General features: G+C 40.2%; 1 protein-coding gene across 8 annotated transcripts in view; it reads right to left on the reverse strand.

Annotated features, from left to right (window-relative positions):
* The window catches only part of CSMD3 (CUB and Sushi multiple domains 3), a 1,871,449-nt gene that overhangs the window by 71,834 nt on the left and 1,772,998 nt on the right, over positions 1–26,617 (reverse strand). For all 8 annotated transcript variants that reach the window (XM_073590214.1, XM_073590213.1, XM_073590210.1 and 5 more), the window contains 3 exons: positions 17,796–17,972; positions 14,951–15,130; positions 9,434–9,607 (listed from right to left, as the gene is read on the reverse strand). In XM_073590214.1, coding sequence (XP_073446315.1) covers positions 9,434–9,607; positions 14,951–15,130; positions 17,796–17,972 — 531 coding nt within the window. The remainder of the gene's footprint in view (positions 1–9,433; positions 9,608–14,950; positions 15,131–17,795; positions 17,973–26,617) is intronic.

The raw sequence follows: 26,617 nt of genomic DNA on the forward strand, positions 1-26,617 counted from the left end.
ATGACAACCCAAAATATCCAAGTGAGCCTGATCAAAAGTTCACATACCCTGGTGATTTTGGCCTGAAAATTTTTCTGCCAACAATTTATTGCTTGTTTTTGCGGGACGAGCTGACATTTTTATTGGTACCATTTTCGGGCACATGACATTTTTTGATCGCTGTTTCTTAACATTTTTGGGAAACAGAATGAACAAAAACCAGCAATTCAGGAATTGTTTTACTTTTTTTTTTTTTTTGCCGTTCCTTGTGTACTAAAATTGACAAGGCGGCTTTATCCTTCGGGTCAGTATGATTATAGCGATACCTTATTTATATCATAAAAAATATTTTAAAGAAAAGAGTTATTTTTGCCATCGCTACATTCTGAGAGCTATAACTTTTTTTTATTTTTTCGCTGATGGGGCTGTATTGAGACTTATTTTTTGCAGGACAAGATGGCGTTTTCAATGCTACCATTTTTATTTACCTTCCTCTTTTTTGTCACGTTTTGTTCAGCAGCGTGATGAAAAAGCATAGTTTGTTTCATAGTTTATTTTTTGCTTGTTTTCATTATTTTGTAATTTTTTGAAAAAAAAAATATTTTTTAACTTTTTTACTTAGTCCCACATTGGGACTTTCACTTTCAGCACTCTGATCACAGTTACAAAGCACAGCAGTGCAAGAGCTCCTGTCAGTGAGCGCTGGGTGTCATTTATAATGTCAGCTGAAAATCAGGTGGCGATCAGATGCGCACAGCTCCTGTGTGTACAAAGCACCTGGACGTATGGATGTGTCTAAGTTTGTGAAGGGGTTTAAAAATATGAAAAAAAAATTTAAAAACAAAAGGCTGATCTATCAAAACATAAAGATAATTAACTCGATCGGTAAACACCGCAAACTAAAAACTTGAAGAACACCAAAATGACATATTTTTGGCCACTGCAACACCACAAACAGTGCTACAACAAGTGATGAAAACTTCATTACAAAGTGATATAAGGGGACCACCTAAAGAAGTGAAGAACACAAAACGTACTTTGGGGAGCGAGACCAACGCCAAGGCATGACATCAATCATGGGTAAACGTACGTTGGGGAGCGGGACCAACGCCTAGGCATGACATCAATCATGGGTAAACGTACGTTGGGGAGCGGGACCAATGCCTAGGCATGACATCAATCATGGGTAAACGTACGTTGGGGAGCGGGACCAACGCCTAGGCATGACATCAATCATGGGTAAACGTACGTTGGGGAGCGGGACCAATGCCTAGGCATGACATCAATCATGGGTAAACGTACGTTGGGGAGCGGGACCAACACCTAGGCATGACATCAATCATGGGTAAACGTACGTTGGGGAGCGGGACCAACGCCTAGGCATGACATCAATCATGGGTAAATGTACATCGGGGAGCGGGACCGACGCCAAGGCATGACATCAATCATGGGTAAACGTACGTTGGGGAGCGGGACCAACGCCTAGGCATGACATCAATCATGGGTAAACATACGTTGGGGAGCGGGACCAATGCCTAGGCATGACATCAATCATGGGTAAACGTACGTTGGGGAGCGGGACCAACACCTAGGCATGACATCAATCATGGGTAAACGTACGTTGGGTGCGGGCCCAACGCCTAGGCATGACATCAATCATGGGTAAATGTACTTCGGGGAGCGGGACCAACGCCTAGGCATGACATCAATCATGGGTAAACGTACGTTGGGGAGCGGGACCAACGCCAAGGCATGACATCAATCATGGGTAAACGTACGTTGGGGAGCGGGACCAACGCCGAGGCATGACATTAATCATGGGTAAACACAGCTAAAGATACATACCGCTTATCTCTAGATTCAGAGCAATGCGCTCAGAGACTGTAATTATCATATTTAATGCACAGGCACATTATTTATGTTTCAGATTTGTTGCCCTTTGGGACGACATAATGCTACATGACGATTAGATGGTAGCTCATCAATATATACATTTTTATTAACGGCTATCACAGTTCTTTGGATATGTTTAACAAAAAAAAATTTGGACATACTTGATTCTTTCCTGCCCTGCCATTGGTCCTCCTTGTTTCACTTTGGGTCAGAACTACAGAGACCTATATGTGTCCATTGTATTTCTTTATATATTTACATTTATAAAATTTTGTAGCATGTTTTTAAAGGGCATGAGTTGACTCTGTTCCTCCTTGGTATTTTGATTGCTACGAGTCGCCAATATATGGGTACATTAAGTATGTGCAACTGGTACTTTTGCTATATCATAAAATGAATCTAGCTTACATGATGTTTGCAAATTACACTGTAAGTACACCAGGTACGGACTGGGGCTGAAATTCAGCCCTGGCATTTAAAATCACACAGGCCCATGCTGTCCCCATCCCCAAGAACAAGATGGGATATATTACTAATATTACCCTGAATGGAGGAAAGGAAGATTTAATACAATACCAATATTTCTAATGATACCCGTGGCCCGCTGGAGTAAGTGACGGAGTCTATGACTTTGTGCGCCGTCACAATTCTTAACAGTATGGGTATCTTGAGAATTCTGATTCGGCTAACAACATAGCAGACAAGGCAGCCCACAAGCAGACAGGCCCATCTGGCATTTTCCAGAATTGCCAGATGGCCAGTCCGGCCCTGAATTACACTGCCGGTGGTTCAATGCACTTAGACAGCTCCTTCCAAGTGCATTGACCCGCTTCCAGTGCAATTCCAGCCTGGTTTCATATAACGTCTACACTAGATTTCTCAAGAATGTTATATCTTCGAAAAAAAGCATCATATTGGAGGACAAGCACCTACACACTAATGCCACTACCTTCTTATATAAAAAGGTACTGACAGGTTCCCTTTATATGAAAAAAGTCGCATGAGAGATAAGCAATGTCTTTCAATTTATTTTACCTAGGCTAAATAATTAACAATACCCAATTAATTATTCCAGCATTTGTTTCTGAAACTTATTATAAAGTATGTAAAACCAGCATTTGTTTCTGAAACTTACTATAAAGTATGTAAAACCAGAAACAAAAAAAAAGGCAGATTACAGTACATAAAAAGGTTACATTATATACATCTGTAGACACAGACTTTTTTTTGGTCTCTATGTATTAAAGAGGATAATCTTATCTCATACATTTGTTAATATTCTATAAATGCACAAGAAAGGAATATCCAATTATTTGTCTTTTATTGGTACTGATATTAACGTGGAAAGGTTAATGATATTCATTTCATTCTTGTGATTCTGGATTGATGGAATGTAGTTGAAACTTTTTTTTAATTTGAAAAAAAGAAAAAGTAAAATCTGCCAAGTATGTAATAAATCGGCAAGCTCTGAAATGCCTCAATGAAAAATCTGATTGATCGTGGCTACCACTCGTCTGCCTCCATACATAAAGCCAATCCAGATCTCGAAATAGTTGTTTTGAAACATGTAATGTTTATTTCTCTATAATTCTCTAACAAATCCAATAGTGATCATACAAATAGTCTTAGCCCCAGCTAAGATAGTGATGTCTGTTTCAAGTTCAGGACTGGTCTCTGCTTTCTTGCTCACCACATTCTTCACTTGCAATGTGCACTAACAGTGTGCTCTCTTGTCTGCTCCTCATTCCCATTAAAGCCGAGAAAGTGCACTGTCATTGTGCATTGAAAAAAAATTGCACATTGACAAGAGAGCTCATACTAAGCACATATCAGAATTGACAACTGACGCAGGCTCAGTCGAGCAAGGACAATCCCAGGTCTTGAAGCGTAGGTCACTGATGACGCTTCATTTCAAGATGAGGGCCGAGGCTGCGGCAGTGACTGCCACCTCTGCCCTGTCATGATGTCTTGTTTGAGTATCCCAGCATACACTGGGGATTATCAAATTAAATATTATTTAACATGAAGTAGGTAAAACATGAAATAAAGCCGTTAGAGGGAGTAGACAAGAGCAGTAGGCACTTTTCAATGAATGTCTATAAGAAAAGAGATTAGATTACTACAGTATATTAAATAGGAAGCATATAAGATTAAAACCAATGTGAGCTTGTGACTACCCTTGAACTTTTGCATGGAGCATTGCAGTGAGGTCTCTAAAAAGAGGTACAGAGCTCATACATTCTAAAAATCAAATTTCCAAACCATCAAATGCATTAATGGAATATTCAATCACTTTTTTTATTTTGCTGATCTCTTACTATATTTTTTCTTTTGCTTTCATTTTTCAGTTGAATTTTAGCTACACTGACATAAGCTGGAGGTTAGAAGAAGCAATTTGGGGTTTGTTGCATAAATTAGTTACTAAATAGAAGGGAACACTTTGGAATCAGATCAATAGGCATACTACTAAAGCTGTGCAAAATTCCCTGGAAATGCAAGAGGTGACATCTCAGCTGTAAAGGCTTCTTTTTGGACTAATGATATGTGACTAGAAGAGACAATACAGAAACCTTGGATTCCACAACTGCTGCTTTCTATGGAAACATTAATGGTGTGTGTAATTAGGATATTCCCTAGCAACAGCTCAGAGATTGCTAACTCGATACATTAAAGTAATGTGCCTGTCTATATGTGAAGGACCAAAATGTCAGTGGAGCCATGCCATGTTTTAATGATGCTCCCAAAGGGTGTTGCATGAAAGGATAATAATTGGCACTAGATATTTAACAATTAAATAGAAAAATAAATATATAATGTAATATAAAAAATAGATATGTACACATGTCTGGACTGGAACACTACACCTATGAGTAACTAAGAGACATATTTTGACTAATCATTTGGAGTGCTGCCATTTTTGCACTTTTTATAATGAGGACGAGGTCCAGAGTCTTGCCCCATTATTGTGGTTACACGGGGTTGCATTTTTTTTTGTACGTTTCTGTTTATTAGTCTCTAAAGATACATCAAAAGAATAAAAAAGAAAGCAGCACTCAATATTCAGGTGAAATGTGAATGATCCTCACTCGGCATCCAACAGAACAATTAAGGACTCACATCAAGTTCAGATTTTTTTGCATTCACCTTGTACCAGAGTTTTTCATGGATAGAACTTGTAAGTATTTTGAGAAATAGAGCTGTTCATATGCTGTTGTATTTTTGCGTACCTGTTAGTATTCACAAAATTATGGCGACATGTCAGATCTTGATCCGATTCTCAAACCAAACTTTTTTTTTCCATGAACTCTTTGCAATATGAAAGAGTTGAGAAACTTCCTTCAGTTTTTTATCTGAGAAAAACTGATGAAACGCTGACCAAACTCTGAAGGCCAAAACTGACACTGACCGAACTCTGATGACACTCCTTTTTTTTTGCATATGAGATCACTGACATCACAGTGAACCCTCATTCAGACTTCATTTGTTTTTTTCAGCTTGAGAAAAGGCACCAAAATGTGCTGGTGTGAATCAATACACTACTTAAACTCTTCAGCTCCCATCCTTTCCATATCTGCAGCCCTCACAGCGTGATAACCTTCCTTTTGCCAAACTGATAGTTGGCTGAAAACTCTCCTCTAGTCACGGGGCTACAGATATGGCACCTCAGACTTCTACAGGTGCTGGGTCCTTACACAAACCTTGCAGGTGAGCGCTAGTGTAACATGGCAGAAGGCGATGGCCGTGGATGAGGTACTCGTCTTCCACGTCCCGGCATGCTACATGAAGATGTCGTCCTGGCTGGATGTGCAGGCTTTGTCTATGGGGGTGTTGTGCCCTTGCAGGCTGCATAATGCTGGTGACTTTAGTTGGCCAAGGCCAAATGGTGCAAAGTTCAGTGAGAGAGACCACCACTCAAAAAGAAACAGTTGCTTACTAAACATCCACTTGGTGGGAACTATATACAAAAGATAGCGGGTGCATAATTTCACAAATGTTTATGTTACAATATGGAGCATCTTCACACACAGTTTCTCTACTTCTACTTCTAGGTTTACTTGTTTCTTACTCAAGTTCCCCTGAATTGACCACAACCAAGCACAGTACTACAGTCTATTAAATCGAGAGTCCTTTATTTCATCCCAAGGTTCCTCATCCTAATTTCCTTTTCAGGGAACTAGTTTGCCACTATGGTCAATATTTAGCTTCTCTGCTTGCTAATGCCTTGGAACTCCCGCCCGGGGCTCTCTCTTCATCTTGCTTTCCTTGTTCTGTCTTGGTTCATTACCTCTCTGAGACATAAACTTTGGTACCTATCCTTTCTCCTCTCTGGATCTCAATATCCATTGTCTCTGTCTCATATCATGTCGAGGGTCACCTACATCATTCATCTCTGTTCACTCTTTAGACCGCAGGTCAGCTTCTTGAGCATGCTGAGTCTTGTTTATCTTCCTGGCTAGAAACTGTCACTGTCCCTTCACCTTATCCCCTCCATTCTGGGCTAGTCCCAACTCTCCCTATAGTCCAGTGGAATAAAGCACTATCACTAATAACACATGGCCCGATACTCATTACACATCATAACAGCACTCATGTTTTCAAGGGGGAATGGGGGCAGTATGTCCATCTCCTTACACTACCATCACCCTCACCCCAATTTTGTTCCTTATGGTACTTCCCTATCTGTGCACATTTGTCCCATCCAGATCTTCTCAATGAACACGTAGGGCTCATTCAGATAAATGTATTAAACACCCATGTTCTATCCATAAGAAAAACTGATAGTATATGGATAGCGCATTGATGAAAGTCAATGAGGAAGTTCACAAATGTTTTACCCACGGACCTCATGGTCTGCATGTAAAAAAGAAATTCCAGCTTACACTACTTTGATTCATATTTTGGATCAGACCCGCTAATTTTTAGTCAATACTTGAATAAAATCGGATCACATACACGGTAACATCGGAATGTCATGAATACATTACAGTTAGAAAGATAAGATACTGTATTTGCCCTTTATTATTTATTAAATTAAATTATTAATTCATTATTTTTAATGGCTGTCATACGGATGTACAAATTTACATATGGATTGTATTTGAATGTAATCAATGCAAACGCAACTGTAAAGGGGATGAAAAAAACTAAAGAAAATCGTCACTTTTTTTCTGGACGTAATACCATCGATTTCACAAATGCACTTGTGAACTGAGCCTTAGGCCGCTTTCACACTTCAGGCTTTCGGTATCCGGCATGGGGCGGCGAAAAACCGGACTGCCGGATCTGGCGCCTGTTACGACCAGATCTGGCTTTTTCCCCGTGCTGTATCATTGCTGCCGCATTGCGCCGGAAGGCAATGCGGCGAGTCCATTTTTTTCCGGATCTGGAGAAAATAGCCGGTCCAGCGTCTGGAAAAAACGTTGCATGCAACGTTTTTTCCCAACGCCGGACCAGCTTTTCGCAAGCGCATGCGCGGAAACCTTCTCTGCCAGGAATATATCCGGCAGAAAGAAGGATCCCGTGTCTGCGTATGTGGCCGGATCCGGCAGTCCGGTTTTTCGCCGCCCCATGCCGGATACCGAAAGCCTGAAGTGTGAAAGCGGCCTTAGCTGGAAAAATCTGGAGTGCTTGTTCTACTGCTCTAGAAAGAAATATAATTTCAGATTTTATTTTTAGTCAAAACTCATTATTTTCATTCAAGGAACAGTTCTATTTGATAACTTTTTTTAATTTAAAAATGTCTAAATTTTTTTTTTATATATGTGACAGCATGTTAAGATTTTTACAATTTTCTAAATTTGCTTTTATCAGATTTTAAGGAGCTCCTGTCATTAGTGATGTTGATACCCTGATTGAAAACGTCACCTTATGAATTTTCATTAGTGGTTTTATACCTCTGCAGTCCTCATACTGAATATTCACATGCAACAGACTACGTGGGAGACATTTTTGCTGCTATCTTCCTATTCAATGGAATGGGTTTTGAAGAAATCCAAACGTTTGCTACCAAAACAAATCCATTTACATTTATCAAACTGATTCCCAGTCACCAAAATTAATTAAGTACGGTCATGATTGCAAAAGTCCAGTCTATCAAAGCAAAATTAGCCTCTTCAGGACATGCAGTGTACATGTACTTTGCAAGTCAGAACGGGTGTATGGAACTCATGGAGTGAGCTCTCCCCATACCTGGCAGGTAATGACTGTATGTTACAGCCAGGACCTGGCTCTAATGAGCATTTCGATTTTTCAGTTTTTATCCACCATTTCTGCACCAAATACATAAAATAGGTTATTTGCATTTTTTTAAATATGCACCATAAAAACTCACCAAAACTAGTAGTGGAAAGGTAATCTAACAATCATGGGTGGTGCGGAGTTCAGCCTATGATTGTTAACCTGAGAAAAAAACTAAAAATGCAAAAATAGAAATTTGCCCCTTTGTGAAGGCGTTAATTAACTCATATAGCAAATGGGGTAAGGAGAAACAAAAATGAATACAGTAGAATTAAGGCTTTTTGGCAGCCACACAGCCCTACAAAAACAAACGAGCAACAAAAAGTGATCAAAGTATCACGTGTACTGTTCAAAAGTTTCAATAAAAATTGACCAAGTTGAACCAAAAGTTCACTGTGCAACTAAAGCAATCAAAAAGTTTCATCGATCAAAAAATACATTTTTTATGGCTTTCAGAAAATAGCAGCACTATATTTTTAAATATTTTTACAAATCAAATGAAAAATAAAAAATGTACAAATTTGTTTTGACCGTAATTGTACTGACCTAGAGTACTTTGTTGCCAGCTCAATTTTTACCACCCAAAAAACACAGTAAAAACAAACAAAAACGAAAACAATAGAAAAATTATATTTTTTTCATTGTTATAATGCACTTTTTTTAAAAGATTTCCAGCGTATTATTTGGGAAATTGAATGGTATGACTCAAAAACTACACCTCGTCCTGCAAAAAACAAGCCCTTATAAGTGTATGTTGATAGTAAAAAAAATTGTACTATTTGGAAGAAAATTAAAGTGCATACAATAGAATTTTAAAAAAGTATTCAGCTAAGTGATGTCTTTTACATATTCGTTGTTGACTGTATTTTTGCCAAATTTTGCATTATTACTTGTCTGATTGGCTTATTAACACTAAATAAAACTTAATACATTTATTAAAACAACCAAACAAGCAAAAACAAAGCACCATAGTCATAGCTAGACTTAGTTTTGCCTGAGGCAAATTTTTGTCTAACGTACCCCACACAACTTTACAATAGTGATGGAGACAGTTTTTGTTCGCACCATCACAGCACAGTCATACTCCCCTCGTCAACTAACCGCCATCTTTTACTGAATTTTAGTTTACAGAAGAAGAACATGAAAGCAATAAACAAAAAGAAAAAACATTGAATTTATTCTAAAAATTTAAGTTAATTTCAAGCAGTTTTGCAAGTTTCAGTAGACCTTAAGCACACTTTGTGAAGATCACATTTCCTAATGCTTAGAAAACATCTTGAGAAAAGAAAAATAGAAGTCCGTAAACACTTAGAATATTACTCACGTAAACATTGCGGAACTTCTCCGCTCCAGGTGCCGTTGCCAACACAGGTCAGCACTGCAGGGAAGGACAGTTCATAACCTGGAAGGCAGGCATAGCTGATACTGAAACCCCAATCAAAATTTGTTCCTTCAAGTTTTCCATTAGAAAGTTGAGGAGGATATGGGCAAGTGACAGCTGCAAAACAACAAAAACAAAGCATACATTGAAATGGTTTGATTAATGAGACCTAGCCTGAGACCTAATGAGACCTAGGTGACAATTCACTCTGTGCGGCTCAGTGCTTAGCATTGTTGCTTTGCTGCGCTTGAGTCCTGGGTTCGAATCCCAAAAAAAAAAAAAATTTGCTATGCGTTTGTATGTTGTCTTTGTGTTTGTAGTAGACAACCTACAACCAAGCACCAAGACATACTGATAGGGAATTTAGTTTGTTAACCCTATTTAGGAGATAATTGCTGTAAAATTAATAGTGCTTATAAAACAAGTTAAATTTATTTTACTAATTTATATAGCGCCAATAATTCTACAGCGCTTTACAGACATTATTGTCCCTGTCCCCGATGGGGCTCACAATCTAAAGTTCCTATCAGTATGTCTTTAGAATGTGGGAGGAAACTGGAGAACCCGGAGGAAACCAACACAAACATGGGGGAGAACATATCAACTCCTTGCAGATGTTGTCCTTGTTGGGATTGAACCCAGGACCACCGCGCTGCAAGGCTGCAGTGCTATCCACTGAGCCACTGTGCCAACCAAAATAAAATAAAATAAAATAAATAAATAGAATAAAATGAATAATTACCATTTAAACTGACAGATTCTCATGAAAACGCATTCTTAAAGGGGTTGTCCATTATTCCAGCAATGCTTTCTCACTCTGAACGTTTGCCCCAGTTAAAATAAAAATATACTCAGCTCTGATGTCAACGCTGGTGTCACTGTGGCCAACTTCGGACAAACCAATCCTCAAGAGGAAGTCAGAAAACAGCCGCTGATGTGACTTACTGCTGAATTTATGTACGTCCAAAGGCAGAAATCGTTACGTCGGAGGTGATTGGGCACAAGGATTCAGTGACACAACAACCTCACGTGAGCCTGAGAATGCGAGGAGCGAAACAGCTGGAACAGTACTGGAGGTGAGTATAGGTGTTTTTATTTTAATTGGGCCAATTTTGAGTAATGCGAAGTGGTTGTTGAAGTAGTGGGCAACCATTTTAAGAATATTCAGTTCATGGTCATTTTTCAGTGGAAACAGGCTGATAGCCCAATGAATGAACAAAATCATCATTCATTGGGTGAAATGATTTTTTTTATGTTGCACAGAAGATCATAGTTCTCAGCGGTGCATAATCCGCTGTAAACAGGACTCACACTGACGAGGACCATGGCAGCCTATGTGCACTGAACAATGCACTGCATTATCAATCGCTAAGGGTGTGTGCACACGTTGCGGATTGGGGTGCGGATTCATCCGCGCGGATTTTGTAAAATCCGCAGGTGAAACTGCAGGTCAAAAGACCTGCGGTTTTACCTGCGGTTTTACCTGCAGATTGCTCTGTGGTTTTGCCCTGCGGTTTTTCATCTCCTCAATGGAGGAGATGGCTAACCGCAGCGGAATCCGCAGAAAGAATTGACATGTCAATTCTTTCTGTGGATTGAAAACCGCAGATAATCCGCACGGAAAATTCCGCACCGTCTGCACTGCAGTTTTTGATTCCCATAGGGAATCATGGTACTGTACACCGCAGCAAAATCCACAGCGTGTGCACACACCCTAAGTGTGCATCGTTTACCACAGTCTGCCGATGTGGACCAACAATTAAATATTTACCAATCGGTGATTGTTTAATGTCGACGGTCGGTCAGTGGAAACAGACCCTTACGCAACACAGTGCCGCTCCCAACCTTGGTGTCTTAACTTGTGATTATGTTGTAATTTTTTTCATGGCACCTGTTACGAAGCTGTGTTTTGTCAGGGAATAGCAAATAGCCTCTGTTTCCTTGGCTATTTGGATTGGTGAAGGTCAATGTTGTTCAAAATCCCTTAAATTAATAGTTTGTTTTAATAACCAGAGAAAACCAGACTCCTCATAGAAATGGAAGTGATGGTTTATTACATCGTTGCCTTACTGATCACGCTATAAAAAGCGCTAAAAGAATGTGGTATACACCATTTTGAAAGCAGAAACATTGCGTTCTTCTCCTTTCAGCCCCATGATTTTCATGTCACAGTAGGGAGGCAAGGTATACTGGATCTTGACTGACCTAGACCAGCTGAGCACATCCAGCTGACTTTGACACTGGGAACAGCTGACCAGTGGGTATACCAAGTGTTGCACCAACACTGATCTGATTTTAAGGATTGGTTATCAGCATTAGGCTATGTGCACACGTTGCGGATTTGTTGCGGACCCGCAGTGTTTTTTCAGCGCAGAAGTGCACCAAATCCGCAAATGATTGCTCATGCAAGGTTAATCAGTGGGAATCCAGAATTGGTGCGCACATGCTGCAGAAAATTCCATCCTGATTTGCAGCATTTTAATTTCTGCAGCATATCCATTCTTTGTGCGGATCTGCAGCGTTTTTCCCCCATTAACTTCCATTGAGGCACTCAAATCGGCAGTTAAACAGCAGGTATAACATTTTTTGCGGATTTCATGCGTATTTGGCTGAAAAAACGCAGCAGATTTTTAAAATGCAAATAAATCAGAATGAAGGAGAGAGTATGGGCGGAGAATCAAACATAGAGCCAATCTTGATTGAAACACATAGGTAGGAATTGAAAAAGGATTTTTTTTACAGTAGTGCACTTTTAATAAGCTAACAAATCTGCAGACAAAGCCACATCCAAATCCGCATGTCAATCCGCATGAATTCCGCACAAAAAATGTGCAGAATTTACACTGCATTTTCTGCCAAGAGATGCAGAATTCACACAGAAATCTCCCCCCAGGAAAATCCACAACTTGTGCACACAGCCTAAAACTACCACACAACCCCTTTATCCAAACTGAAATCATCATACATTCTTATGGTTTGTAACTTTGGATTTGATTTTCCATTTTATTTTTCCAGTAGAACAGGGACTAATATGTAAACAAAGCTTCAATCTGCAAGGTTTTTGTTTTTCTGTTGTAACCAAGGGAACGCATCAGTCTGAATCGAACCGACATATGCAAAATACTAGGCTTTTTAAACTCTGATACTCATCTTTGCCCTGCACCACCAACACCTGTGACTACAATAACATTAAAGGGGATTTTGTAAAAAAAAAAAGTGATTAAGCACCAACAGACAGGTAGTTGCCATCTACCTGCCTGTTGTGCCTGGGGCCATTCTTACTGATTTCATGCTGAGTGACAACCGGCAACCCCAACTAGGCAGCTAGGATCCGGGTGTCAATCAGCATCATGTTAACAGTCTCACCCTGATCTATTACACTTGGGGTTATTTAGTTTGGAAAATCGAAGGCTTAGGGGTGATCTTACTACAATGTATAAATATATGCGGCGACGGTACAAAGACCTTTCTAATGATCTTTTTACTCTTAGACCTGTGACGGGGACAAGGGGGCATCCTCTATGTCTGGAGGAAAGAAGGTTTAAGAATAATCACAGACGTGGATTCTTTACTGTAAGAGCAGTGAGACTATGGAACTCTCTGCCATATGATGTTGTAATGAGTGATTCCCTACTAAAATTTAAGAAGGGACTGGATGCCTTTCTTGAAAAGTATAATATTACAGGGTATATACACTAGTTTCCTTAATATTGCGTTGATCCAGGGAGCTAGTCTGATTGCCGTATGTGGAGTTGGGAAGGAATTTTTTTCCTCAATGTGAAGCTTACTGTTTGCCACATGGGTTTTTTTTTGCCTTCCTCTGGATCAACATGTTAGGGCAAGTTAGGATAGGATATGGGTTGAACTAGATGGACTTAAAGTCTTCCTTCTACCTTAATAACTATGTTGCTATGTTACTATTAACAGAACAAGCTGCAGCTCTGTCGATGTCAAGTCAGCTGAATCACCATCGGGAGTGGTCTGGGACCACTCTGAGCCATCAAAGAACAGTGCAGGTCACAAAAGGTAGGTAGGTAGTAACTACCTGCCTGTTAGTGCATAGGCACTTTTTTACAGTCCTGGATACTCTCTTTAAAGCAACACTCCAGTGGGTTTTTTCCAGTGCTGGCGTGGCACTTTAAATGTAAGGCCCATGCTCTCATTCTTGTACTAAACTTCCTGCGGCTTCACTTTTAATTGACGCCACTCCAGTCCCACGGTGCCAACTTCTGACTAGCCGAATGTCACAAGTGCTCAATAAAAGTCTGTGAGAGCCAGCACAACAAGGCTCTCATAGAGATGTACTTAAAATTTACCACCAAAGAATGGAGCTGCCAGCAGGTCACCTTTCACTGGAGACTGATGGGAGCGATGCTGTAAATGGATGAAGGCGGCAGAAAGGTGAGTATGAAACAGGGAACAGGAGACTTGTAATAAAAAAGCGCTGATGTGGTGCTTTAATTAATCTGCCTCATTGTTATGACATAGATGTATTGAACACAAACAACCCAGATGCATAATTAGTGTTTCAATGGGTGAATACACGGTTGAGAGATCACCCAGACACCTAATACCAACTCCAAATGAACATGAGAAAAAACAAGAGAACAAGGAGTATGCGGTAAAAAATACTACAAATTTTTAAGGACACAATATACTATCAAAAACACAGAGAGTGTCTCCTTGAGAAAGTTGCATGTTAGGTCAGCGAAACGCACGTCGGGGCGACATCTGGTGTGGGGTCCCCCTTTCTTAACTCGCCATTACCTGCTAAGCTCTCCCTGTTTTTGATAGTTTATGTATATTGGTCTTTATACTTACATTCTGTACTATGGGTATTACAAAGAGCGCTACTATTCAGTACTGTACCATGCTATATGGAATTCCTTGTGTATGGTGACAAAATTATAGTTACAGGGATCCATAGTCATGGAGCTGTTTGTTCCTTTTCTGAGAGTGGTTTCCCTGTATCTTTGGGACGTTCCTGGAAACATGTATCACTTCATTATATGTGCGTTTTTATAGTATATTGTGTCCTTAATAAATATTTGTAGTATTTTTACCGCATATTCCTTCTTCTATAGATGTATTGAAGCAGAAAGATAAAGGAATTAGAGATGGTGCAAATCAATTCGAAGGACCCAATCAAGTGTCCACGTTGGTAATCTGTTGCTGTCAAATGGGACACCTTTGAACCACCTCTTACGTGAGAGCATCACTGGCTTCTCCTTTGATTGCATGGCTTGGCATGATGTAATCATTGCTGTGTGATGCAATTATGATGTCATACCAGGCAGGCTTATCACAAGAGGAGCCATGGATGCCGGCTAATCGGAGGCAGTTTTCAAAGCTCCCAACTGATGGTCACCGATTACTGATGAGACAACTGGACCAGGTTCTGCCAACTGATTCAGACCATCTCTGAAGGATACATCTGTACTTGCAATGATAAAACATTACCTTTACAAAGTGGAATAACTCCACTCCAAGTCCCATTGCTTGTACATTGACGTGTAATTGAGCTCTTGGGATCCATTGTAAATCCAGGTTGACAAATATATGTAACATTCTGTCCCACAATGAAATCTTCTCCATATCTGATTCCATTGGCTGAAACACCGGGATCTCCACAGCTGATTACTGTGTGCAAGATGTCAAGGCATTATTATTTATCCCACTGATCTGGTATTATATGAAACATTTTTTCTTAAATACTTTGCTACGTTTGACCTTTAGACCTATCTTGTAAAGTGGTCTCCTTGCATGAAAGCTTGGCAGGTTGTAACTTTTTTTGTTATAGTACTGTTTTGCATGGCCTCAGATGACGGTTATAACAAAATCTTTCTATTTTCGCCAACATAAAGCACATGGTTTTCCATCCATCTGAATATCCGTATCACCAGACTCCACAAAGAAAAAAAAAACTGCATGCACTAGTGAACAAAATTGCATATCTGATCTAACCCACTTACAATGGTTTGTGTGTTATCAATTTTGCCCTTGAACAGAAAATAGGCAGATCTGAACAATGCCTAAAAATTAGACTCTCAAGGTCTAAGGGCCCAGTCACACATAGCAATCTCGCTAGCGAGATCGCTGCTGAGTCACAACTTTTGTGACACAACAGCGATCTCACCAGCGAGATCGCTGTGTGTGACAGCGATCAGCGACCGGCCCCCCTGCCGGTATCGCTGATCGCTGCAAGAAACCTCTGGACATTTTTTTCATTGCTGATCTCCCGCTGGCCAGCACGCATCGCTGCGTGTGACAGACGGGAGACCAGCGATCAGCTGTAAAATAATAAAAAAAATAAAAAATATTGTTATTCTCACCTTCCGGCGTCCCGCGCAGTCTTTCCGCCTCTCTCCACGCTCCCGGTCCCAGTAATCCTTTGCAAGAATGACCGCGAGACTTCGCGATCCCGCGAGAACGGACGTCATTGCGGTAATTCTCGCAAAGGATTACTGAGACCGAAGCGTGGAGAGAGGCGGGAAGACTGCGCAGGACGTCGGAAGGTGAGAATAACAATATTTTTTATTTTAATTCTATTTTTGACATGAATATTTCATCAGCGCTAACGAACACAGCGATGCCGCGCGCGCGGCGTCGCTGTGCTAATCGCTGGTGAAGCTGTCTGTGTGACAGCTCACCAGCGATAACATAGCGACTTACCAGCGATCCTGACACGTTGATATCATTGTCGGAATCGCTGGTAAGTCGCTATGTGTGACTCCAGCTTAACTCTTTTTAATACGCATGCACTCAATATGATTGTATTATGTGACTGACCCACAAAAACATCAGGAGTCATCTTGTTTCGAGCAAGTGTAAGCAAAAGACCTTTACGGAAAAGAAAATATGAAATCCTTGTATTCATATATTTTTTGGTGTTGAAAACATTTATTGTACATGTATGGTCATTCTTTTTTCATAAGGTTCATTAAAATTGCTTTTTAATTGTCAATTAGTCACGCAGTTAGTGCTCATCTAATATACTGGAGCAAACTTATTATATTGCATAACTTATCTAGCAAAAAAAGATAAATCTTTTTATCAAGACATAACTAAAAGAAGAACTAGGATATATAAATGCTATAGACATATTTAACATGGCAAAAAAATATTTATACATTGAAGTGGTTTACATTAGTTAATATTGCTAATACAATTGCACTGTGTTTTAGTCTTCCATTTATTTTCAGACCTCCTGATAAGAAGTTTGCAGCTTAATTCAAATTCCAGATTCTTATTGTATGGAATTGCCTCTCTCAGTAATATAGGCTGAATGAGAGGTATGTTTGTATTTATCTTCATTAGCTCATATATCACCACAACTTCTATCCTAAACTCTTCCTAAGCTTTCCTTCTGTTCTTTGTCCTTTTGCCTCTGCCTACCTTGAGATTGTCTATACTTTCTCCCCTCTCCTCACTATGAAATCTGTGCATCATTCCTCCTTGCTGTTATCTCTACCATTGAGAGGAGAGAGCAGAAAATAACCATCAGGGACCAGGAGATCTGAATTATTTGCAACAATTTTTGCAAATCATCCATCTAGCTAAAGGATTACAGAAACTTTGTGGTAGGTAAACGGTTACATTTTTTTAATTAATACTGTTTAGAAAGCTGATTACTTTTACAGTTAGGAAGAAAATGGGCAGTAATAATTACAAAAAAAATATGTGTAACTGTGAAGTCTTTAAAATTGTTAAAGGGAATCTGTCACCTCAATTTGACGGGCTTTTTAAATGCCTTCTGTCCGGTCCGATGGGCGGTGTTTTGTCGCCTTTCCTCCACCCCATCCTTGGCCGCCATCCGCATTATTTTCTGGAATTTGAGTAGTTGTCCTCCATAGTCATCGCATGCGCAATGCAATCTTGCTTCACGCACGTGCAGTATGCTTTGCCCAACTGCAGGCAAAGCCAAAAAGTATTACTGTGCATGCGCCGGTGAAGTATATCCTGGAACACAGCAAAATACTTCCGGGACATAGTTCACCGGTGCATGCGCAGTAATGCTTTTCGGCTTTGCCCGCAGTTGGGCAAAGCATACTGCGCATGCGCGAGGCAAGATTGCATTGCGCACGCGCCAACTATGGAGGACAACTACTCAAATTCCAGAACTTATTGCGAATGGCGGCCAAGGATGGGGCGGAGGAAAGGCAACAAAACACAGCCCATCAGACCGGACAGAAGGCATTTAAATAGCCCGCCAAATTGATGTGACAGATTCCCTTTAAGACAATTTTCATACAATTTCCATTTTTTTTTAAATTTTTTGTAAATAATTTTACATCAGCATGCTTACTTGTGCAGTTGGGTAGTGCCCCTGACCATGTGCCATTGACTGTGCATTGTCTAATGTTAGATCCATAAAGAATATAGCCATCCACACATGAGTATATAACTGAGCTGGAGAAAGTTGTTCCATCAACTCGAAACACTCTTCCATTTGCCGTTGTTCCAGGATTTCCGCATTGAACCGCTAGGATAAAGTAAAATAAAGAACACATAAAGAAATAAAAGCAAATGCTTGATATTTAAATAAATACAACCTGAAAAAATATCCTTTTTATTTGGTAGAAAACTTTAATTACAGTGCCCAGATTTATCATCATTGCTTGCATTTAGACTGCGTGCTTTGACAAGATTTTCCCGAACCTTTTTTGCAGATGCCACAGCAGTCACCGCCAGCCATTTATACTACTACTACATTGAGATATCTAGCTGTCTCTCCTGCTATTGACAACTTAGTAGACAATGTGTGAATAAGCATACATAATACATTCAGCTCCTTGTATGAATCTTTTCCAAGCTCAATTACGCAGAGAAAAGCTGGGACATCGTTGAGGTGTAAAATGGATGAGGAGTATGAAGACGGAAATGTTTCAGATTTCTTAACGACACCGCGGCACATTTTATCTAAACAGTTCCCGGAAACTTAATGGCCCAGAACCTAATTTGTTAAAAAGCATTATTTGAATAATAATGGGGGGGGGGAATATTTAAAGCTTCCTAAGTAATTTGTGTGAATGAAAGGTAATTGGAAAGATACAATATTTATTGGTTTGGCTAAAATTAAAGAGATATTAAAATGTCTAATTTACCTAATTAGGGGAGAACACTGGGGAATTGTAAAGGAAATTGATGCATGGGTAATTGCCCAAAGATTTTATCATAGTCATGTTCTCCTACTCTGTCCTCTTATTAAGTGATATTCTTTATTTTTACAGATTCTTAAGAGTATAAACTGGTCAATTTCTTGTCTTCTTGTCTGAGTCTATCAATTCCCATACAAAAATACTTGCTTTTGTCCATTTTTTTCCCCTGGTCTCAGATTTCTATTTTCCATAGATATTTCTCTAATTATAGTCTTTCCAAATTTACTTAATCATTAAGATACCTATATATATTAAATCAAAGTCATTCTAATACTGAGATCTAGGCAGAACCGGCCAACTTCTTTATCTGGTTGGGGACCTGCAAACTTTCCTCATATGCCAAAGGAATTGATTCTGAAGATGAAAAGACCAGCATGTTAGGGTCCCGTTTCACTTAGCGACTCACCAGTGATCCCAACAACGATACGACCTGGTAGGGATCGCTGGTGCGTTGCTAAATTATCGCTATTGAGCTGCCAAACAGGAAAATCTCTTCAGTGACGCAGCAACCATCCAGCAATCCTCGGCGGTCGTTGGTACCTTGTCACACAGCAGCTTTTCTGAACGATTCCAGCCTGCGTCCCTGAGTTCTGCGTCGCCAACGAGGTCGCTCGTCGGGTCAAACACAGTGATGCCTGCTGGCCAGCGGGACACCGACGATGAAAAAATGGCCCAGGACATTTGAGAACGATCAGAGATATCCAGCGTTTTGTCAGCAAAGCAAAAGTATGGCTTTTGAAGGTATATGAGACCCTTTGATTAATGGTGGACTAATCATTTTAGCAGAGATTCTTAAAAAAGTCTATTTGAAACACAGACATTTATTGGTATGCTCTAAGGTCTGATGGTTGGGATCCACAACCAATCTGCTGACCTCACCACCTCTTATTCCTACGAGAATTTAATTTTGTTAAGGGAAGCAGCTCCAGAGGAGAGGACGCTGTACTATTTTCACATGCACTTACATGGTATAAACAAAGTGGTTATCCATGGCAGATACTTGTATCTACTTCATGCTACTTCATGCTCCCATTTATAGTTTTTGCTATGTACAAATTTAAAAAGGGGAATCAAAATAACAGCTAAAGGTACAGTTATGGCCAAAAGTATTGACACCCCTGCAATTCTGTCAGATAATACTCAGTTTCTTCCTGAAAATGATTGCAAACACAAATTCTTTGGTATTATTATCTTCATTTAATTTGTCTTAAATGAAAAAACACAAAAGAGAATGAAGCAAAAAGCAAAACATTGATCATTTCACACAAAACTCCAAAAATTGGCCAGACAAAAGTATTGGCACCCTCAGCCTAATACTTGGTTGCACAATCTTTAGCCAAAATAACTGACCAACCGCTTCCGGTAACCATCAATGAGTTTCTTACAATGCTCTGCTGGAATTTTAGACCATTCTTCTTTGGCAAACTGCTCCAGGGCCCTGATATTTGAAGGATGCCTTCTCCAAACTGCCATTTTTAGATCTCTCCACAGGTGTTCTATGGGATTCAGGTCTGGACTCATTGCTGGCCACCTTAGAAGTCTCCAGTACTTTCTCTCAAACCATTTTCTAGTGCTTTATGAAGTGTATTTTGGGTCATTGTCCTGCTGGAAGACCCATGACCTCTGAGGGAGACCCAGCTTTCTTACACTGGGCCCTTCATTATGCTGCAAAATTTGTTGGTAGTCTTCAGACTTCATAATGCCATGCACATGGTCAAGCAGTCCAGTGCCAGAGGCAGCAAAGCAACCCCAAAACATCAGGGAACCTCCGCCATGTTTGACTGTAGGGACCGTGTTCTTTTCTTTGAATGCCTCTTTTTTTCTCCTGTAAACTCTATGTTGATGCCTTTGCCCAAAAAGCTCTACTTTTGTCTCATCTGACCAGAGAACATTCTTCCAAAACGTTTTAGGCTTTTTCAAGTAAGTTTTGGCAAACTTTAGCCTGGCTTTTTTATGCCTCGCGGTAAGAAGTGGGGTCTTCCTGGGTCTCCTACCATACAGTCCCTTTTCATTCAGACACCGACGGATAGTACGGATTGACACTGTTGTACCCTCAGACTGCAGGGCAGCTTGAACTTGTTTGGATGTTAGTCGAGGTTCTTTATCCAACAACTGCACAATTTTGCATTGAAATCTCTTGTCAATTTTTCTTTTCCGGCCACATCTAGGGAGGTTAGCCACAGTGCCACAGGCTTTAAACTTCTTGATGACAATGCGCACGGTAGACACAGGAACATTCAGGTCTTTGGAGATGGACTTGTAGCCTTGAGATTGCTCATGCTTCCTCACAATTTGGTTTCTCAAGTCCTCAGACAGTTCTTTGGTCTTCTTTCTTTTCTCCATGCTCAATGTGGTACACACAAGGACACAGGACAGAGGTTGAGTCAACTTTAATCCATGTCAACTGGCTGCAAGTGTGATTTAGTTATTGCCAACACCTGTTAGGTGCCACAGGTAAGTTACAGGTGCTGTTAATTACACTAATTAGAAAAACATCACATGATTTTTCGAACAGTGCCAATACTTTTGTCCACCCTCTTTTTATGTTTGGTGTGGAATTATATCCAATTTGGCTTTAGGACAATTCTTTTTGTGTTTTTTCACTTAAGACAAATTAAATAAAGATAATAATACCAAAGAATTTGTGTTTGCAATCATTTTTAAGAAGAAACTGAGTATTATCTGACAGAATTGCAGAGGTGTCAATACTTTTGGCCACAACTGTATAAGGTTTGATTCATCAAGGTTTTAACATAAAACGTTTGAAAAGTCACCATTTTTTTTGCAAAGCATAGCTGGAGAGGAGTCGGGACAAGTGATATGCCCACCTATACATTTCATGAAAAATGCCAGCATTATTTAACCCAAGAAATACTATTCTTGTGCTTGACTGGAGAAGAATACTTGGCATGGAGAATTGAGGTGCACCCAACTAAGAAGAGGTTCCTCTTAATGAACTTTGGCCAACTTCTACTTCATCTGACTGGCATAGCCTGAGTGTGCACTAAACCATTCTTGCTAAACTGGCCCCATAGAGTCTTTGTTCTCCAAGGCATCACCTTAACAGAGTACACAGTGCCAAAGTTAGTAAGAGGCCCACACTACTTAATTAATTCAGCGTCTTTAGTAAGTAGCATGCGCCTCTGTGTACCATGTCAAAATTGCTAATCCAGTCAGGGATTTGAGTAACATTTCTGATGTAGAAACCGCTAACAGATTTGTTGAATTCTTCGGGAGCCATTGCAACGACCTAATCCTGGCTGCTTCCCTGCTCTGGCTTTTTTGGCAAAGCTGATCCAAAGTGGTGTGAAAATGTCAAAAGTTGCAAATTTTTATTTGCCACTGCCGGTTTGGCACTTTTAACAGCTTATACTCCATTTTAGTGATGCCAATTCTTTGGTGAATCAGTCTCTTTATTGTTTAAGTCATGTCTGAATGGAAGACATCATATTAATCTCCAGCAATCCCTGTCAAATTTTATACCAGAGGCTTTTATTGGATTTATGCATTAGCAGTATAGTTTGTGCAAATAATTTTGCAAGACTAAGTCCAGCGTCTGGGTCAGTCATTTCTGGCTGCTAAACAGGAGCCCTAAGAAACGCTTCCTACTTCACAGCATCTCTAACTTTGCTTTTGATTAATCAGAATATTGCGATGTCATAGATGCAGTGTGACAGACACACAATGTCAGGGCAAGCCAACAAATCAAAAGAAGACCCACCGATGCCTGGGATAAGGAGGCAGTTTTCTGGGCTTGCAGCCAGATAATATTCACCTGGTCATTGGACTGGGTTATAAACATCAATTCACATCAACTTTAATTGGCAGTAATCATGAAGAAATAAAATTGCAAAAAAAAACACATAATGGGGGGTAAAGGATTAATAGATGACAGGATAGATTAAATTTAAATGGATATGCAAGAGTGACTCTGTGATTTCCTAAGTGCCAAAAGAAAGATGATCATTTTGAATCTGTCGCAGATCAGACAGCTAAAGGCCCCATCATGCACAGCAAGATCGCTAGCGACATCGCTGTGTGTGACACGCATCAGCGACCGTCCCCCTTGCCCGGTATCACTGATCGTGCAGCTATGTCCTGGGCCATTTTTTGATCGTTGGTCTCTCGCTGGCCAGCGCGCATTGCTGCGTGTGACAGTGAGAGACCAACGATCAGCAATGCTGGGAGCTGTTATCCAAGGTAAACAGCGGGTATCTAAGAGCCGCGCGGCTTTTAGATATCCCTGTTTACCTTGGATACCAGCTTGCTCGCTGGTCCTGATCGCTGGAGGGAATGTCTATGTAACAGCTCACCAGCGAATTACAAAAATCAGCATTTTGGCGGATGTGGAATTTTGTAAAATTTGACTAAAATTCAAGTCCATTCAAATGTATTTGAATCTTCTCTAGTGATCTGGATTGGATCTTTTAGCCCTGCTCAGGTAACCTACTAAGGTACAGAATCCATGAAATATTGGTGACGTGCCTCCAGTACTTTTAAACACTTCATATTGATGGGAAGATGAGAAAACTGGTGCTCATTACTAAATTGGGCATTATTAGGAGAGATAATAGCAAGAATTTATCAAAAGTGGCACTTATAACAAAAGTCCGGCACTGATTTTTGAGAGACTTGATTAGTTTCTATGTAAGATTTCTCCATTATTCCCCTGCACCAGTTATGATACATGTCACAATTATCTCTTTGCCTTAAAAATCCACAAAATTATACAAATGAACTAACACTAAAAAGTCACATTTCAAACAGATGTTATAAAAAAAGACAAACTGTAATAAATGCCACCCACCAAATGCATTTTCTATCCTCTTGCAAAGTTAAACATGCATCTATTCTTACAGTGAGATGAATACTAAGTCCATTATGTGTTATTATTCACTAACCATTTTACACTTCAATAAATTGAGCACTTTGTCACCACAGCTAAGAATGTGAAATTAAAGGACAATTATATTTGTCATTGTAGCTTATGGATATGCATTATACTAGCTAATGATCAGAAATATAGTTTGACCTATATGATAGTACATTTTAATCTAAGCCCAGTTCTACTGGTTAAAGTAAAAGAAAAAGGTAAATTGTGACCATAAGGAAATAGGGAAACAAATCTACAAATATGTTATATATTACCTATATTTTAAATATAGAGATGGGCGAACTTGAACGGTAAAGTTTGAGGTCCGTACTGGACACCTAGTGTTCGTGCAAGGATACCAAACGCAGACTTCTCCTGGAAGTCTTTGTTACTATTCAGGTTCAGCAGCCTGAGTAAAGCTTGTCGAAAGTCTGCAGCACAGCCAATCAACAAGCTTTATTGTGTGGGCACTTCCAGCTCAATCACAGCCATGTCAAATATTAGCATGGCTGTGATTGGCCAGCACACTGTATATATATATATATATAAATATATATATATATATATATATATATATATATATATATATATATATATAAAACATGGGGTCTCATTTTTCTTTGATAACCAGCACAGGCAAAACCAACAGTTGCGGGCTTCAGCCTCCAACATTCAGCTTTATCTTGGCTGAATAGCAAAAATAGAGGGTTCCATGCCATTTTTTAAATTATTTAAATAAATAACTTTAAAAAAGTGTTTGGTCCCTTCCACAATTTTGATAACCAGATGGGAAGGGGCCATGGATATTGGCCTTCCTCAGTCTAAAAAGCCGCCCCAGAAAAGGTGCATGCCAATTCTAGCACTTCACCTGGCCCTTCCCACTTGCCCTCGTCTGGTGGCAAGTGGAGTAATAATTGTGGGATTGAGGTCAGCTGTTTTATAACCGCTGACATCAAGCCCACAGGTTAGTAATGGAGAGTCGTCAATAAAACACTCCCATTACAAACCCCATAGTCAAAAGTAATAACTACAAACACAGAAGAAAACTTTCCCCACTTCCTCCATCACCTTATCAGCTGCACACAGTAAAACCTACACAACGAACTTGAGCAAAGCCAATGGAAAACAACAACAGATGTTTCTGAAACTGATTTATTTGGGGGACAGATCCCACATTGCATAGTATCTGTGGACTGGGATCAAAGAGCAGACAATGAGTGGTTGGTACCGCTGCACCTTAAGCTCGGCCTGGTGGTGTGCGATAAATGGCAAAAATCTGGTAGCAGCTCTGGACTTAGCTGGCTTGATGCACATACCTTGAGTGGTGCATGTGCATAATTTGGTTGTGCAGAGCTTGCTCAAAAATTCCCCAGTTACATGCAATCTGCTGGTGAAAATTTCGGCAGTGTATGCACACTTTCGGCGTTCTCACCCTATTGCTGCTCACCTGCCTGCGTTGCAGCGTCACTTTTCTCTTCCTGCTCACTACCTGATACGTGAGGTGCCAACAAGTTGGAACTCCACGCTGCATATGCTGTAGAGGCTGGGTGAGCAGCAGCAGGCAATAGTGGAGCCTCAGCTGCAGCACACACAGGTGAGTCACTCTACAGAACAATCCCACTTTATCACCAATAAGTGGGCTTCCAAACCGGAAATGTGTGCTGCATTGTGCTGCTTTGAATATTCCAGCAACATGGCCAGCTCTAATGAGACCATCATGAGAATTACGATACCTCTTGCTTGCCTGATGGAAACAATACTTCAGACAACGATTCATGAGGTTGCGGGACAGGAGGAAGAGGAGCAGGAGGAAGAGGGACCATTTGCAACTTTATCAGGCCTGTTGTCCACACAAGTGTCCAGCCAAGGGACAGTTTTGGAGAATGAGGAGGACAATAAGAGTTTACACTCTACCGATGATTGTAAGCAAACTGGAGTTATGGAAAAAACATAACTCTTAAAGCGTCCTCTCATATTAAAAGTTTCTTTTATGGAACGTTCATATTTTAGAAATATTTTCACCTTTAAATTCTAATTTAATATAGCTCCCAGTTTATGTTTCCAGATTTGAGTTGTAGTCAATTATCTTGTCAATTAATAATGATGACTCGACCATTACTAGATGTTTTTGGCTGAGAGAAATATAACTTAAGCTAAAAGGACATGTCAGCCTTTATGTTGGTTACAGTAGAGAGATAAAATAGAAGTGAACGGTTTAGCTGGGCTGACCATGTTCTGTAAGGATTTATAACAGATTTTTCAGTCCTTTTCAATATGTTCTTAAAAGCAGCGGTGGAGCCTTTCGGCCGGCGGAATGTAAAAAGGTAGATTTAAGAAATAAGCCACATTATTTAAAAAGAGATGAAAATCTTGTTGAGAAGATTCAACCAGAAAAGATAAAGTGAATACGTAAACCTAAATGGCATACAAAAACGTACATTCATTGGAAGGCAATATTTTTCTTTAAGACATTGTTCAGGAAATTGTGTTACATCTACAAGACCTTTATATTTTTATCTTTGGTTACAAGTGTAACCATTTAATAACCTGCAGTATTTCTCTTGTAGTTTTCCAGTGTAAGGGTACCGTTACACTTAGCGATGCACCAGCGATCCCGACAACGATATGGATCGCTGGTGCATCGCTAAGTGGTCGCTAGTGAGCTGCCACATAGGCAGATCTCACCAGCGACATAGCAGCGGTCGGGGGTCGTTAGTTACCTGTCAGACGCGGCGATCCTGACGTCCTCCGGCCAGCGTCCACGCGTCGCTGCCACAGGAAGCCCAGCAGGAAGCGCCCGACGAGAAATGATCCAGGACGTTCTCGCGCGACCAGCGATGAGCAGCGGGGGAGCCGGTCGGAGGTAAGTATCAGACATAGCGATATCGCTAGCAATATCGCTGCTACATCACAAAATCGGTGACATTACAGCGATATTGCTAGTGATATCGCTATGTGTAACAGGGCTTAACAATTCCTTAAATTGTCCACCAGGTTTCATAATATTAATACACACTCAATGGATAGTCATGGTTACTGCATTGCAGTACAAGCATTGACTAGCAGGTGAGACCCAGTGCTCTTGTTTGAGCTGGC

Source organism: Dendrobates tinctorius, unplaced genomic scaffold, assembly GCF_039654945.1.
Source record: "Dendrobates tinctorius isolate UK_male_01 unplaced genomic scaffold, ASM3965494v1 ptg000116l, whole genome shotgun sequence".
NCBI lineage: Eukaryota > Metazoa > Chordata > Amphibia > Anura > Dendrobatidae > Dendrobates > Dendrobates tinctorius.